Source organism: Pantherophis guttatus, chromosome 1 (genome assembly GCF_059756535.1).
Source record: "Pantherophis guttatus breed Tessera chromosome 1, ASM5975653v1, whole genome shotgun sequence".
In the NCBI taxonomy this organism is placed as follows: domain Eukaryota; kingdom Metazoa; phylum Chordata; class Lepidosauria; order Squamata; family Colubridae; genus Pantherophis; species Pantherophis guttatus.
Genome location: NC_142063.1, coordinates 112973833 through 112989131, shown reverse-complemented (window position 1 = coordinate 112989131; position 15299 = coordinate 112973833). Strand labels below are relative to the sequence as shown.

General features: G+C 38.7%; 2 protein-coding genes across 6 annotated transcripts in view; one reads left to right on the top strand and one right to left on the bottom strand.

Moving 5' to 3' along the window:
• Positions 1 to 5913, top strand: part of LOC117667183 (pepsin A-like) — a 25964-nt gene extending 20051 nt beyond the window's left edge. Inside the window, exons 5-9 of the mRNA XM_087883461.1 lie at positions 1255 to 1454; positions 2527 to 2643; positions 3013 to 3154; positions 4091 to 4189; positions 5644 to 5913. Of these exons, the coding sequence (XP_087739587.1) occupies positions 1255 to 1454; positions 2527 to 2643; positions 3013 to 3154; positions 4091 to 4189; positions 5644 to 5787 (702 nt within the window). The 3' untranslated portion in view covers positions 5788 to 5913. The remainder of the gene's footprint in view (positions 1 to 1254; positions 1455 to 2526; positions 2644 to 3012; positions 3155 to 4090; positions 4190 to 5643) is intronic.
• A 309-nt stretch (positions 5914 to 6222) lies between these two features.
• Positions 6223 to 15299, bottom strand: part of VWCE (von Willebrand factor C and EGF domains) — a 33813-nt gene continuing 24736 nt past the window's right edge. For all 5 annotated transcript variants that reach the window (XM_034420217.3, XM_087883360.1, XM_087883368.1 and 2 more), the window contains 3 exons: positions 14479 to 14561; positions 10304 to 10409; positions 6223 to 9252 (listed from right to left, as the gene is read on the bottom strand). In XM_034420217.3, coding sequence (XP_034276108.2) covers positions 8522 to 9252; positions 10304 to 10409; positions 14479 to 14561 — 920 coding nt within the window. In that variant the 3' untranslated portion in view covers positions 6223 to 8521. The remainder of the gene's footprint in view (positions 9253 to 10303; positions 10410 to 14478; positions 14562 to 15299) is intronic.

The window sequence follows — 15299 nt, the reverse complement described above, 5'->3', positions numbered from 1 at the left end:
CACATGCAGTCTTTCTTCATCCTCTTTTGTTGTAGCCGCCACAGCTTCTTAGTGACTTCTAGGTTGCTTTCTGCACTGTCCGAATTGAGGAGCTTCTTCCAGTTTGCGGACTCCCTGTGCTGATCAGTACATGCTCCTTTTGTTTGTCATCCCTACAGGACGATTTAGGTCCCTGGGGACCCTCGGACAGCGGAGATATCGGGGGCTCTTTGAGAGCCCTCAAAGAGCCCGTCATACTGCTGCGACGCTGGTCACACCTCCCCTTCTATTGCCCTCTTCTGATCAAATCTTGTTGGGATACCTGCTCTCTTTGTTTTTCTGAGTTTAACTCATATATTAAACAGCAATAATTTTAGGTTTACGAGATTTCATTTTTCAAATATTTGTTTCCTGTTGTGTAATTGACTGGATTCAAGGCTTATTTCTCAAGTGAAATCCAAGTATAGTATCTGTATTTGAAGTAGTTTTTGTAAATAAACAAATAATTATCTTTACCAAATTCTATTTTTTGCTTTATTGTGTTAATTTAGCCAGGCCGATTTTTCTGTATTTCCAGGTTTCTTCGCATTTTTGCATTCCAAACACCCATGTATAATATTTATGTCCTTTCCTTGTCAGACTCTCCGCCACGGTTTGGCGGTCGAAGGGATGTCGCCGTTATAGCTGGTTGTGTCGAGTGGATCTCGACATTCCTGATGCTACATTTAGCACTTCTTGTATTATCCATAGAATTCCACCATGTCTGCTATTGAATCTGTAGGAGATGTATATACTGATATATAATGTTGATATCAATGGATATCCATTAATTTTAAGGAATAAGATCCAGTCATTTATTGGATTGTAGCTCAATCTATATTCAACAATGTCTTTTTTGAGAATCATTGCCAATTCTTTGCCAGGAGATTAATCTCGATTCTGCGTCAATTACACGCCTTTCAAAATTTAGGTTGGGCAGAGAGAAATAGTTGCAGATGGTAAACTAATAGGACATATACAGAGATTTCCTTTGAGGCTATTTTATGAGATAGACATTAAACTGCAAAGCAGTTTATTTAAAAGTGGTGAATCAATTAGAATCAAGTGAATTATAGGAATCATTCAAGATCTGTTTACAAACACACATGTATGTATCTATGCATAAATCTGCCTGAAATTGAAATTTCTCGGTATGTGCTTCCGATGCAAATGTAGTAGTACTTCTTGAAATTAAAAAGGAATTTTATAACCATTTCTCCCTGTTCTTCTGCACAGGTTGCAGATATTCAGGTCACCAACCAAATCTTTGGTCTGAGTCAGACCGAGCCAGGCAGCTTCCTTTATTATTCCCCCTTTGATGGCTTTTTGGGTCTGGCTTTCCCTAGCCTGTCGGCCTCTGGTGCCACTCCTGTTTTTGACAACATGATGAGTGAAAATTTGGTATCTCAGGATCTCTTTTCCGTCTTCATGAGTTCGTAAGTAACAATGATTTGTGCACGTTTTTCTGAAGGGACTAAATACTATCTGTTGCTAGAAGGGAGAGGGCATGGATGCCAACCATATTATTCCTGGAGAAACTCAGCAGTAGACAATCCTTTCCAGTTTTACAAGTTTTCAGTGCATTACTGCAAGATTAATAAAATATTATGAAAAATCCCCAGTGAGGGTTTTTTTAAAAAGCATGCACATTCAATAACAATATCCCTATAAAGTAGTATGCATATAACTCTTCACCATGAATAGCAGGTGGCAGCATGTAGGTGACTGTGACTGATCCCCAAAAGACTAAGCAGGGTTAGACCTGTTTAGTATTTGGATGGGGAACTATAAAAAAATTCCAGGACTGTTGGCTAGAATAGGAACTTTTTAAAACAAAATTCCTGGAACAAGTCAATGGTAAATTACTTTTATCCCTTTGAGTTCTGCTAGATTGCGTCATCGTAGCACCAGGGATATTCCTGAGAGGGATGAGTGAAGAATACTAGGAGTAGATTCCAGGAGTCTGTACACTACAGGTAGTCCTCCACTTACAACCATTAGTTTAACAACAAGTTTTGAGGGGCCAAAAAGAGTGATTTATGACTTACAACTATTGCTCCATCCCCATGTCCCATGATCAAAATCCAGGTGTTTGGCAACTGGCATGTATTTATGACGGTTGCAGCATCCTAGAGCCATGTGATTGCCATCAGTGACCTTCCCAGGAGACTTCTGATCAGCCAAGCAAATGGGGGAAGCAGGTTCACTTAACAACCAATCTCTAGTTTTACAGTTCATACACCAATTCACAGAGCTAAATTCCATTTCTTCAACAACATTTACCCCTTGTCCATATAATCACTAGATAGCAGCCAAGAGATACAACTCTCTAACTCTTTGCTACTACCGGTGGCTTTTAGGTGAAACAATCAACTAATTAACCCATCGTTTAAGGGTATTATTTTTAAAAAGTTACAATAGGCCAATAATATAAAAGGAAACAAAAAAAGAAATGAAAAATATTTGCAATTCCTCTAATTGTCATGTTCTTGTATGTTCATTTTTTAGTGATGGCAAGAAAGGGAGTTTTGTAATGTTTGGTGGCATTGACGACTCCTACTTTACTGGAAATCTCAACTGGGTGCCCCTTTCTGCTGAAACCTATTGGCAGATCCCTATGGACAGGTAACCCAACTCCTACACCTTCAGCCTTCACATCCCTGCTTCACAAAGATGCAATCAAAAACCAAATGCAGAATAATGGCAAAAGAAGATGCCCATCAGTTCTATGAAGTAGGACAGATTAGGAAATACACTTTAACAACTATAGGAATATAGTTTAGCATTGTGATAAAACAGACTCTTGAAAACTTGCAAAAATTTCCTTCTGTTCCCTCTTATAGAGAAAAAAAAAGTCAAGGTGGATTATTTTGAATCTTTCTCATTCTTCTTCCTTCCCCATGGCCCAAGTTGTTTTATAATTTCAAAAGACCTGCAGGCAAAAGGTTATGGTAGTTTTCTTTCTCTCATCTTTATCTAAATATTTCTTTTCAGTATCACCGTCAATGGTCAAGCCATTGCTTGTTCCGGTGGCTGCCAAGCTATTGTTGACACTGGTACCTCCCTCCTGGCAGGTCCTCCCAGTGCCATTGCTAGCATTCAGAACTTCATTGGTAGCCAATATTCCAATGGTCAGGTGAGCTTGATAATAATGATATGTGACTATAACTAATATACATAAATAAGTAATCATTACCAGTAATGAAAAATTGCTGGGAACATAGTGTTGAAAAAGTAGTAAAAAAGTGAGCAGGTTAAAATGTCAGATTTCCAAATACAAACTGAAAAATTCTTGACTCACAACACACCAGATTTAACTATTGTTGAAAAGAAGAAAGCATGGATAATTTATGCAGTAGTATCAGGAGATAGGAGAACACAAAGAAGATCTGAAACTCAAAATGGAAAGGTTATAGCATAAAGCAGCTGTGATGGTTCCTGTGGTTATCAGTTATGTTATCAATTATCCAGTTATTATGCTATACCAAAAAATCTTGCATGACATTTAGAAAATTTGTGCATTGACAAAATTTCCGTCTGACAATTGCAAAAGGCCACACTACTTGGATCCACCCATATGTTACACTGATTCATTATGGCATCCTAGGTTCTTGAGAAGAACTCAATGCGCATGAAGGCCGATACTAGCTAAGGAACTGGCAGCTGTGATTTCTACATTATTGTGTATATAATTCTTCTTAAAAGGTTGAGACAGGAAAACAGACCAAGCGCATTGTGCTAGGAGATCTTTAGAGATCTATGGTTCAATGATTTTGTGAATCTTAAGAGGTTTTTCAGGTTAATTTCTAGTGTTTTTTGCTATTGTTATGTGCAATCCATTTTCTCCCTCTATTCCAATTCTTATGCAAGATTCTTGGTTTGGCCTAGATAGGGAGGGCCAAAGGGTCAGAGGTGGCTTTTGCCCGGGGTGTGTGTGTGTGTGTGTAAAATGCCCAGGTTTTCTAATGCATTTTTTTCTGGACAATTTATAGCCCAGCTTTTTTGTTTGTTTGTTTCTCAAATCTTATGGGGCTGCTAATATATGTTTTCTGTTCATCCTACTTCACATCAGTATATAGTCAACTGCAATGCTATCAACAAACTGCCTGACATCGTCTTCACCATCAATGGCATTCAATACCCTCTGTCCGCCAGTGCCTACATTCGCCAGGTAAGATCTGTGGTTTATCCAAAAAACTGTCTCAAATAATTTAGGTCATACAATAAACCCCGAGAGAGAGAAAAAACCTGACCCATGAAAGAATTATAGCAAGACAATCTCAGTCACTTATATTCAAGTGGGAGAAATTTTCTAACATTTGAAATGTTTTTGATAATTTTTAGCATAGCAGTATTTTCATTATGCATTAAGAATTGAACTCTGCAACTCTGAACATGAAATTCAACACATTTAGTGATAAGATTATTCTCACGTAGATCATATTCATTTCTAGTAAATCTCATTTCCCATAATAGACCATCCTTAATATTTTAGACTTCAATTCCCAGTGTTTGGGCTATCTGGGGGATTATCAGAATAAAAACCCAACACATTTAAAGAGAACCAGAATGAGGAAAGCTATAGGGCCGTGATGGCAAACCTATGGCACGCGTGCCACAGGTGGCACACGGAGCCATATTGGTGGGCACGTGAGTGTTGCCCTAGCTCAGCTCCAGCACGCATGTGCGTGCTGGCCAGCTGATTTTTGGGCCTTCTGGGCCCACCGGAAGTCGGCAAATGGGCCGGGGGGTGGAGAATGCTGTTTTCGCCCTCCTCAGACTCCTAGAAAGCCTCTGGAGCCTGGGGAGGGTGAAAAATGGGCCTACCAGGTCCACCGTGCCAACACATGCCAAAAGTGGGGAGAGCACGGGGGGCCATGCACGCATGCATGGGGTGCAGGGCACATAAAATTATGGGTATGAGCACACACGCACGCGACCACCCGACTCCCCCCACTTTTGGCACGCGATGGCAAAAAGGTTAGCCATCACTGCTATAGGGGATTATTTGAAAGAAAGTATTCTATCAGTTTATCATTTTGGACTCAAGAATAACCACTATGTTTAATCACAAATATTGCAATATTAACCTATTGTTCATGGTATGGAAGGTACACATAAAGTGATTCTTTCCTTGTGGCATTATTATTTCATTATGCCATAATCCAAATTTTTGGATTGTACAAATGTTCTAGGAAAACACGATTAAAGAGCAAGCACTGTTAAACATGTATGATCCACTGTTATATAATGATTATGAATACATGAAATGGATACAAATAAATTCCCATTTTTAGTCAGTGTTACGGTAGCTGTACTAGGATGAACATAGCATTTTCATTACTCCAACATAACCTAACAGCAGGCTTAAGGTATGCAAAATCTGTAAGGGTTTGTCACCCATCACCTTCGAGGGAAATCGGATGACTCCAGATTTAAACAAGAGGCAAGTTAGAGGTAGACAATGGAGATAGCCTATTCAATGCAAATATGATTTTCTGCTACTCCAACATGGATAAGGAACACTCAACAGGAGGGGGAGGGGAATGTCAGCTTCCTGATGCTTTGCAAAGGCCCTCTAGTTACGCCATTCAAATTCATCATATATTTGAACTTCTCTTTCAGTTCCCAAGTTATTGCATGAGTGGCTTCGAGAATATAGCCTTCCAGTATGATCTTTGGATCCTTGGTGATGTCTTCATTCGTCAATACTATTCTGTCTTTGACCGAGCAAACAACCAGATTGGCCTGGCTCCTGTGGCAAAGTAATAGCAACATCTTATTGGTCATATTATAGCCTAAGGATGGTCTTGACTCTTTGGAATTAAGTGTGGTAATTACACTCCTGATCCCCATGCTTCTATGTCAGCAACAATAAATGAATATAAAAATAAATGGCTTTGTATTCACTGAACACTGAATGCATGTCAACTAACGAACTGAAGTTAATTCACTCCAAGTGGAATTTCCCAAGTGAATACATCCAACCAAGGGAAATCCACCAACTTTGTGCATAATGGATATCACTGTCAAACTATTCTTAATTTTAGGAAGTTTTTTCCCGCATTCAACAAACATTTAACTTTCCTGCAATTAGTAAAGAAGACGTCAATAAACATATTTTCCAAAGCTTATATTTGTCTATATACAAAACAAGCCTTTTAAAGATGAACTGTATCAAATTCAGTTATAAAAAAAATCCAGTTTGAGAATATTCAGATTAAATTTATTTGCCATAATTTTCATTATAATATATATTTTAGTTTTTAAAACCAACCATTTTGTTTAAATGGAAATGTTCACAGCACTGTAATACCAACTTTTATATCAATACATGAAAAACACAATATAGGAATTTATTTTGACATGGCAACATACCAAGGTAAATTCACCTAGAAATGTCCTTTAATTCTTGCATGTGTGAAGTGACGATCTCAAAGGGGTTTACCATTTCTACCAATAAAACGTTGCATGCAGATTGGTCACATTGTCCAATAGATGGCATCAAGTGATGTGCCCTAATCTGCCCGAATTAGGAAATATCGGCAAGAATGGCTATGAATCAGGGGGAAGAGTGGCAAGAGAAAAGGATGTAGCTGCCTTGATAAGCAGACGATGTCACTTTAAGCCATAAACTGTTGTTAGTTCAAGGTATAGAGATATGAGGCTTTACAGGTTTTTATTCCCCCTTCCACAAATATAGTTCCATGAAAGAAAATTGAAATCTGGACCAGTGAATTTTTAGTCTCCCCATTTTTTCAAGATTCTTTAGAAGAAATCAACTTCAACCCGGCATAAAACCGTTACATGCCCTCTGAGGTAGGGTGGTTTTGACAGATCATAAACTGAATCAGTATGAGAACCTTAGCAAAGTCAGTCAGAATGCCTGTGGCATAATGTATCAAACACTTTGGACTCCTACACTGGCTTCTTAATATGTGGATTTGCCTGTCTAGCTACTACTGTTTTGCACTTTCTGGGTTTTCACCTGCAAAATTTCTGAGTACATGATTAAGGCTTAGAAGCCAACAAAGCTAGAGTTGAAGATATATGGGCTCTATCTGCCTCACAGAAGTTCAGCCAGCCAGCCAAAGAAGAACTGTGGATATACTTCAAATCACTTTTCAAATTGCCACTGGATGTGTCCACAGTTATATTTCATGTGGCTGTGCTGCCTTTGGATTCAAAGGAAAAAGGGTGCCCTGGAACAAATGCCTTTTTCCAATAACACTATTATAGCTGCAAAGCATAGTCATGTTATACAGGGAAAAGACATTGTTACTTTATGGAGCCATAGTCAGATGATATGTTCCTGCTTTTGTGTTATCTGAAGCATCTTTGCGGCTTCGAAACAGAAGCACTGCACTGCTCTAGTACAGTACATCGTCCTGCACATTTACATCAGACAAGCCTACTGAGGAACAATGATACTAGCTATTAAGTTTTAGGAAGCACATAAGTTACATAAATGATTACCCAATGAAGATTTACTAGATATCTCAGAAAATTAGAAATTCCCAGAGATCGAAATGGAAGAAAACAACAGCAGTCTTTATAGTTTCAATTATGAAAAGTTGATATGCCCTTACAAGGCATATCCTTTACCCTTTGAGGTAGTAGACAAAATTCAGTCATGCTGCATATGACTTTCAAAGCCTTTCAAGAACTGAATATTCCCAAAGACTTTAATGGCTGGCAAATTTCACCCAAGAAATGTTAAACAAAATTCTCATCAGCTTAGCTTGGAAACATACTTTTAACTGTGGCATAGAAAAATACATTTACCTTTAGGTATGATGCTATGATTTTAGCGTTCATAAAATATATTTCAACATATTAAAATCTGAATTGCAGAATTCTATATACACCAGAACAAGAAAGTGGACGTTTTCCACTATTAAAATCAGTGCTGTACATGCCAGTATGCAGTACATTGTCTGTAAAGCAATGCTCAGTTCATTTCTGACTTCATGGAAAGCTAGACACATTTCTTCAATATATATAATCAGTCCTGAAATATCCATATAAGACAGCAAGCAGCAACAGAATGTCTATATTAGACATAGTGTGAGAAAATTTATTATATGATTCCTGGCACAAATTGTTGCTTCTTTTGCTGGCATTAGGCCAGCCATACAACATGCAATACAAGAGGTTGAATTAGCCTATAATTCTACTACTTGTCATGCTTCTGTTCTGAAATCTTTATGCTTTACCAGAATGTTTGTACTGATACTGCAAATAAAAAGGCATTTTTCTACTATCTTCTAAGTCCAATGGGGTATTAGTTAAGTAAGAACCTCAATACAATCAAGAGCTGAAGTGATATCCCCAATAAGAGGACCTGCTTTCTAAGAAACCAGAAATTATAATGGAGATTATTGCCATGAATACATAGTGAGAAATCTAGCAAACAGCAACCACATAGGCAGATGCTCTATGATATTAAAGTGGTTATGTTCCTCTTATTCAAAATAATTGGAGAATAATCTTATTCTCCAATCTATGGAGATATATCAGTGAGGCTATTCTCATCACTAGAAGTTAATTTAGAGTTGTTTCCCGTATTTTGCTGGTCCAAAGAAAAATATGCGAAGTGGGTTGGGCTGCTAGGAAGCTCTTGAAGAGAATCTAGAGCAGAGCTGGCTGAAGAAGAAAATGTTTCAGCCAGAGGTTGCAAAGGAAGGTTGTGGGTGTTTGAACCCTGAAATAAGGCAGTTATGGACTTTTTAAGGTTAGATGGAGTGGATGGAATGGAAATATGAGCAGTAGGGGGAGATGCAGTGGTTCTGCTTGTTCTTGAATAAAGAGAGGACAGGCTGGAATGAGTCATGGAGAACCCAGTTGATTTCCTAGGAGGATCCCCAAAGCTCTCTGGGTTATTTAGAAGTGATACAATGGACTCTGGCTTTATTTGAGGAATTGCTGAGTGGCCTAGCCAAGAAGGTGGAATGATACTTGGTGGTTCATTGAGATGTAACCTAGTGGCCTCTCCTGGTCTGCTTTGGTGGAGTCCAACATTTCCTAGTGCAATTGGGTTTGTAAGTACGGTCTTCTGATCATTTGCATTACTTGCTTCAAGATGATCCTCTGGAGTAAGCGAGGCAAGGTTAGGGGTAGAGCTGTCAGACACCAGAGCCATGGGACCTTTTTGAAGAGTTTGCAAGGGTCTCTCTGCTGCTCTGTCGTCCAAGACAGGATTGGCTAGTCTATTCTCCAGGGAAGCCAAATCATCTGATGTGGAAAAAAGAAAATTAGATTGAATATTAATTGAACTGAAGCATTGCGGCAGATGTACTACTTATTACCTGTATTCTAGACTTAATCCATAGTGAATTTAGCTGTGCATGAGCATATACAAACATGCACAAACATTGCCCCTTCCTGCTGGATCACAAAAGTGGATTCAGTCACTCATGAACAAAAGATTATTTCATACAGCTTGAACAGAGCATAATTGGGGAACCTAGAAAGTACATTGTAACACATTCTGCAGCTTTGAATGTGTTAAGAAACCAGCATTACAGAATGGACTGGACTGGACTGGACTGGACTGGACTGGACTGGACTAGACTAGACTAGACTAGACTAGACTAGACTAGACTAGACTAGACTAGACTAGACTAGACTAGAATAGAATAGAATAGAATAGAACTTTATTGTCACTTTAAATGTACACTAATCAGCATACATTAAAATGAAATTTCGTTGCATTCAGCTTTCAAAAGATAATCATTGTGCATATATCCACATACACACACATATATATATATAACACAGAGAAACATCACAGTCTAGTTCGGATGTACACACACACACAAACACACAAAGAATCCTGTGAGTTTACAAGACAGATGGCATAAGGAACAAAGCTGTTACAGAACCCAATAGGCCTGCTATAGATAAAGCAGCAGAATCAATAGAAAAATGCTTGCACACCAGTGACTGTCAGAAGATGGAAGTCAGAGTTGTTTAGAATTTATTCATCAGATTTCTCCACAGACTCTCAAATGTCTTATAATTGCAAATACAATGTCTCCTGTGTTCTGACCTCCATTACCATCCCAGACAATTTCACTTTGCATGACAAACTTAATGCAGCTTCTGTAAACAGTTCTATGCATAGAATATTTTTATATTTCCTTAAAAGAGGTAGTATAATATCACACACTTTTTTCTGCTCCACAAATTGTTGCATCCTTGTTGTTGTAGATCTGAGAGGATGGAATGAAGAGCAATAGATTCCTCAGACAGATGTGACCAAAAAAAAAAAAAAAATACTTACCCAGAACTTCATTATTTTGGCAATCCGGGCAGCAATGAATCAGAAAACCAACGGGCTCTGTACAAGTCTTTGGACAAGTCTTCCTCTCACAGCTCACCTCCCCAAGCTGAAGAGAGAGAAAATAAAAGAGGTGTTAATAAAATCCAGCAAGAAATCACTGATTGCAGCAAGTAAATCCATTGCCTTCTGTCCTAGGGAAGTTCTATTATATTTTCTAGTATTTCTATTATTGCATGGCATAGTTGGAAGCTTGAATACAATATGCTCTCTTTGTTGTACATGGCTGTGAAAGCTGGATCCTCAAAAAGGCTGAACAGAGAAGAAATTATGCTCTTGAGATATCATGCTGGAGAAAATGGATGAGAATATCATGAATTGTAATACTGGGAGAAGGGACGCGGTGGCTCAGTGGCTAACATGCTGAGCTTGTCAATCTAAAGGTCAGCAGTTCAGTGGTTCGAATCCCTAGTGCCACGTAATGGGGTGAGCTCCCGTTACTTGTCCCAGCTTCTGCCAACCTAGCAGTTGGAAAGCATGTAAAAAATGCAAGTAGAAAAATCTTTCGTGGGAAGGTAACAGCATTCCATGCACCTTCAGCATTTAGTCATGCTGGCCACATGACATGGAGATGTCTTCGGACAGCTTTGAAACAGCTTTGAAACAGAGATGAGCACTGTTTTGGCTTTGAAATAGAGTTGAGCACTGTCCCCTAGAGTCGGGAACGACTAGCAAATATGTGCGAGGAGAACCTTTACCTTTAATACTGGGAGAAGTAATACCAAACTGATCGCTGGAAGCACTAATAATGAAGCTGTTGTGTATTGTGGGAAGAGTTACAATTATATTGTTCAAAGACAGGATCTCTGTTGTTTTTAGACCAGATGGAGTTAGGATTGTTGCTTAGTGGGATTTCTACTGCTACTGATCAGATTTGTTTTGCTTTTTTTCTTTTGGACTACTATAGAGTAATTCAATTATTTGCTGTGTTTACTATGAATAAATGTTTGTTTAGAGACTCTGCAGTTTCTGCTACCTACCCTGCAGACTATGCAATAGAAATTAAAGCAATTGTATTGGATACATAATTGAAAAGCAAAAGTTATGAGAGGAGACTCCCCTCCACACACAGCTAAAAAATGAGAGGTAATCAAGAAAGAGGCTGACAGAAGACAAGGTAACTGGTGGCACAAGCAGGAGTTTATGAGAACTCAAAGAAGAAATGATTGACATATAATACTGTCAGTGGAGTCTGACAGATTATCAACCACATTTTAACTGAGGCCTATTTAAGATTTCAAAAGAAACAATAGGAAAGAAGGTAAAGGAATACCATATTTTCCGGCATATAGGACGACTTTTTAACACATGAAAATCTTCTCAAAAGTTGGGGGTCGTCTTATACGCCGGGTGTCGTTCTCCTGTAACCAGGCAGACCAGCCCGAAAGGCTCTGACGAGCCTTAAATGGCTCTGACGATGCAAGCCCTGACAATCTGCTAATCAGGCAACTCAGTTGGGATCGCCAGAGCCATGGAGAAGGGAAAAAGTTTTCTCCTTTCACATGGCTCTGACGATCCAAGCCCTGACGATCTGCTAATCAGGCAATTCAGTTGGGATCGCCAGAGCCATGGAGAAGGGAAAAAGTTTTCCCCCTCCAGCTTGCTTACCTTAGCTGTTTGCCTTGCTTCACTTGCCTTGCTTCGCTTGCCTGAATCCATTCCATCAGCAAGCAACTCCCTGCCTGCAATTAAGCAGGCAGGGAGTTGTGGACTTCAACTCCCAGAATTCCTCAGCCAGCAAAACAAAGCTGGCTGAGGAATTCTGGGAGTTGAAGTCTACAAGTCTTAAAGTTGCCAAGGTTGGAGACCCCTGTTCTATTGGGTAAGTTTTTTTCCCCTTTGGGAGCTTTAAAAAAAATAGTTAATTGGGGGGTTTTTTAGTTGTTCTTTTTTAGACCTAGCCATTTAAAGTTTAGGAAGTTTTAAATTTAGCTTTCATATAAAAATAAAAATAAAATAAAATAAAATAAAATAATATTTGTGCAGCTTTCTGAGATTTAGTATGTTTTTGTAGTGTTTCACTCTAATTACACAAACACAGAAAATCTCACAAAGCTGTATGTGGAAGTTTGTGTGTGTGAAGTGTGAAAGTTGGGTTTTTGGGCTTTTTGTGGCTGTGTGAGGTTCCTGCTTGTTTCAGGGGCATTTTGGGTCTAGCACAGCTGCTTTTACATTGTGGGTGAGCCAGTTGTGTTGTGTTGTGTTGTGCTGTGTGTGTGTAAAGTGTGAAAGTTGTTTTTTTGGGCTTTCTGTGGCTGTGTGAGGTTCCTGCTTGTTTCAGGGGGCATTTTGGGTCTAGCACAGCTGCTTTTACATTGTGGGTGAGCCAGTTGTGTTGTGTTGTGTTGTGTGTATGTAAAGTGTGAAAGTTGTTTTTTTGGGCTTTTTGTGGCTGTGTGAGATTCCTGCTTGTTGCAGGGGCCATTTTGGGTCTAGCACAGCTGCTTTTACATTGTGGGTGAGCCAGTTGATGTTTTTTAATTTTTAATTGGTGTGCGTTGGAAGAGGGGTAGTCTTATACAGCGAGTATAGCCCAAACCCTATATTTTAACAGGAAAATTCGGGGGTCGTCTTATACGCCCAGTCGACTTATACGCCGGAAAATACGGTACATTGGGAAAGTCCCCCTCGCTACAGAATCTACAGGGAATGATGCAGACGATGCAAGAGGTAATGATGAAGAACTTTGAGGACTTAACGACGAATCTGAGAAGTGAAATGGGAGCGATGCGGGGAGACATTAAAGTATTAAATGAACAATTGATAGAAGTGCGAGAGGCAATGGTTAAACAAGAGGGGAGACTTCACGAAGTGGAAGTCCATACCAATAGATATGAAGAACGCTTGGCGGGCTTGGAATGTGAGCAGGCCGCAACTACGAGGACTATGAAAGAAGAAATAATCTTCTTACAGATGGAATGCTCCTCCTTTTTCCTAAGAATGCAGAACGTGGTTCAAGACAAAGAAGAATGTGTGAGAGAAGTAGTTGGAGGTATCTTAACTGAAATCTTGGAAAAAGATAAGGAGTTAATAATGAAAGACATTGATGCGGCCTATAGGGTATTTACGGGATATGCAAAATGACATAATTTGCCTCAAGAAATTCATATCCGATTTTGTAAGAAGGATGTACGGGAGGAGGTTTATAGGAAAGCAAGGGACCAGGTGATATCATATAAAGGACAACGAATTATGATCTTAAAGCAAATCCCTAGGAAAGTTAAAGAACAGCGGCGAAGATACCAATTTTTGACGATGCAATTAAGGAAAAATGCAATTCTATATAGATGGTTGATACTGGAAGGTTTATTGATAACCTGGCAAGACAAGAGGATTAATATTGAGAATTTGAGAGATGCACGAGATTTTTATGAGCTAAATTTTAAGGTGAATGACTTGGAGACCGAGGGGAAGCGGAAAATGAAAGCTTAGAAGACCTACAGGAGGATGAAGAACTTAAGGAATGAACAGATGGGAAGGGGAGAAAGATAGAGAGGGAAGGAGCTGGAGGAAGGAAAGAACCCCTTTCCCTGAGGAAAACCCGACAGACTAGAAAGAAAACAGAGAGCAAGCAATAAGTAAGTAGTAAGAAGGATGGTAAAGGGAGAGGTGGGGGTATCCTTATTTTCAGCTAATATTAATGGTTTAAATAATCCATGTAAGAGAAAGAGAGTGTTTAACCAGTTGGCAAAAGCAAATTATGATATGATATGCTTGCAGGAGGTTCATGTAAAAGGAAACCAGAAAGCGATACTGAGAATAAAAGACTGGAAAATTTGTATACCTCCCTGGCGGATCAGAAAAAGAAGGGAGTAGTGATATATGTAAAAGGACACTTAGAAGCTAAATTAATTTATGCCGGGAAAAAAGGTAGATGGTAGAGGTAACAATGGACCAAAGGAAATGTTTGTTGGTTGGAATCTATGCCCCAAATGGATGCCAAGTAAACTTTTACGGGAAATTATATCAGAAGCTATTAGAGGTAAACTACGCCAATATTTGTCTGCTCAGGGACTTTAATGCAGTAGTAGACCCAAATTTGGATTATATACCAGAGAGAGGTAAAGCCGGGAAAAAGGAATGGAGTCTCTCTTCTGCAAAACCTTCACACATCTCACCTGGCAGGTACAATAAACGCAGGGTTCATCTTCAGGAACAAAGTTGTGTCCATTGATTACTTTTCTTCCCCTGTAATTGCAGTCTACAGAAAAAGAATGCATAAGATATACAGTCCCGACAGTGAACATACTATCCACACACCTGCTTATGGGGCAACATGACCAAATTATAATATAGCGTCATATAAAAATTCAGAAGTTACTTTCTGTAATACTAAATATTACTCAAGATTATTAAAACATCCCAACTGCTGATTACTACACAAATAATTATATAGGTGAGAATTTCTATAGCAAGAAAGGTATAGCAAGAAAGCAACCCATCAGATATCAAGCTGAATGTTCAAGAATCAAATCAGTTACTAACAAATTTATCTAACGTTTTACTTTTTAGTCTCATCTAAGCAATAAAGACCATAAGTAAATTCCAACCAACTGGATAGGCGACTGTTTAGTTTATACATAAATAAATAAATGTCAAGGGCAGGCACACTTGTTTTAAACAAATTAAAATATGAAACCCACAAATTATGCAAAACTCTTCATCAATACACAGGAAACAAACTTGTGATAGTTTTGTAAAAGAATAACTCATTTTTTTAAAAAAATTGGAATTGTAGTCCTTTGATTGCTCACTTTTTTTTAATAATATTTTTTCCCCAACTTGATTTGTAGCACTGCTTACTTCTGGACTGGCCAAAAATTTCAATTCCCGCACCATTTCAACTAAAATTGGTTTCAAAGCATTATTCTGGTTTTTTAGTGCCTTTTACTAGCAATTCCCTCCCTTCAGCTTCTGCTCTGTTTATTGCTTCTTCTGC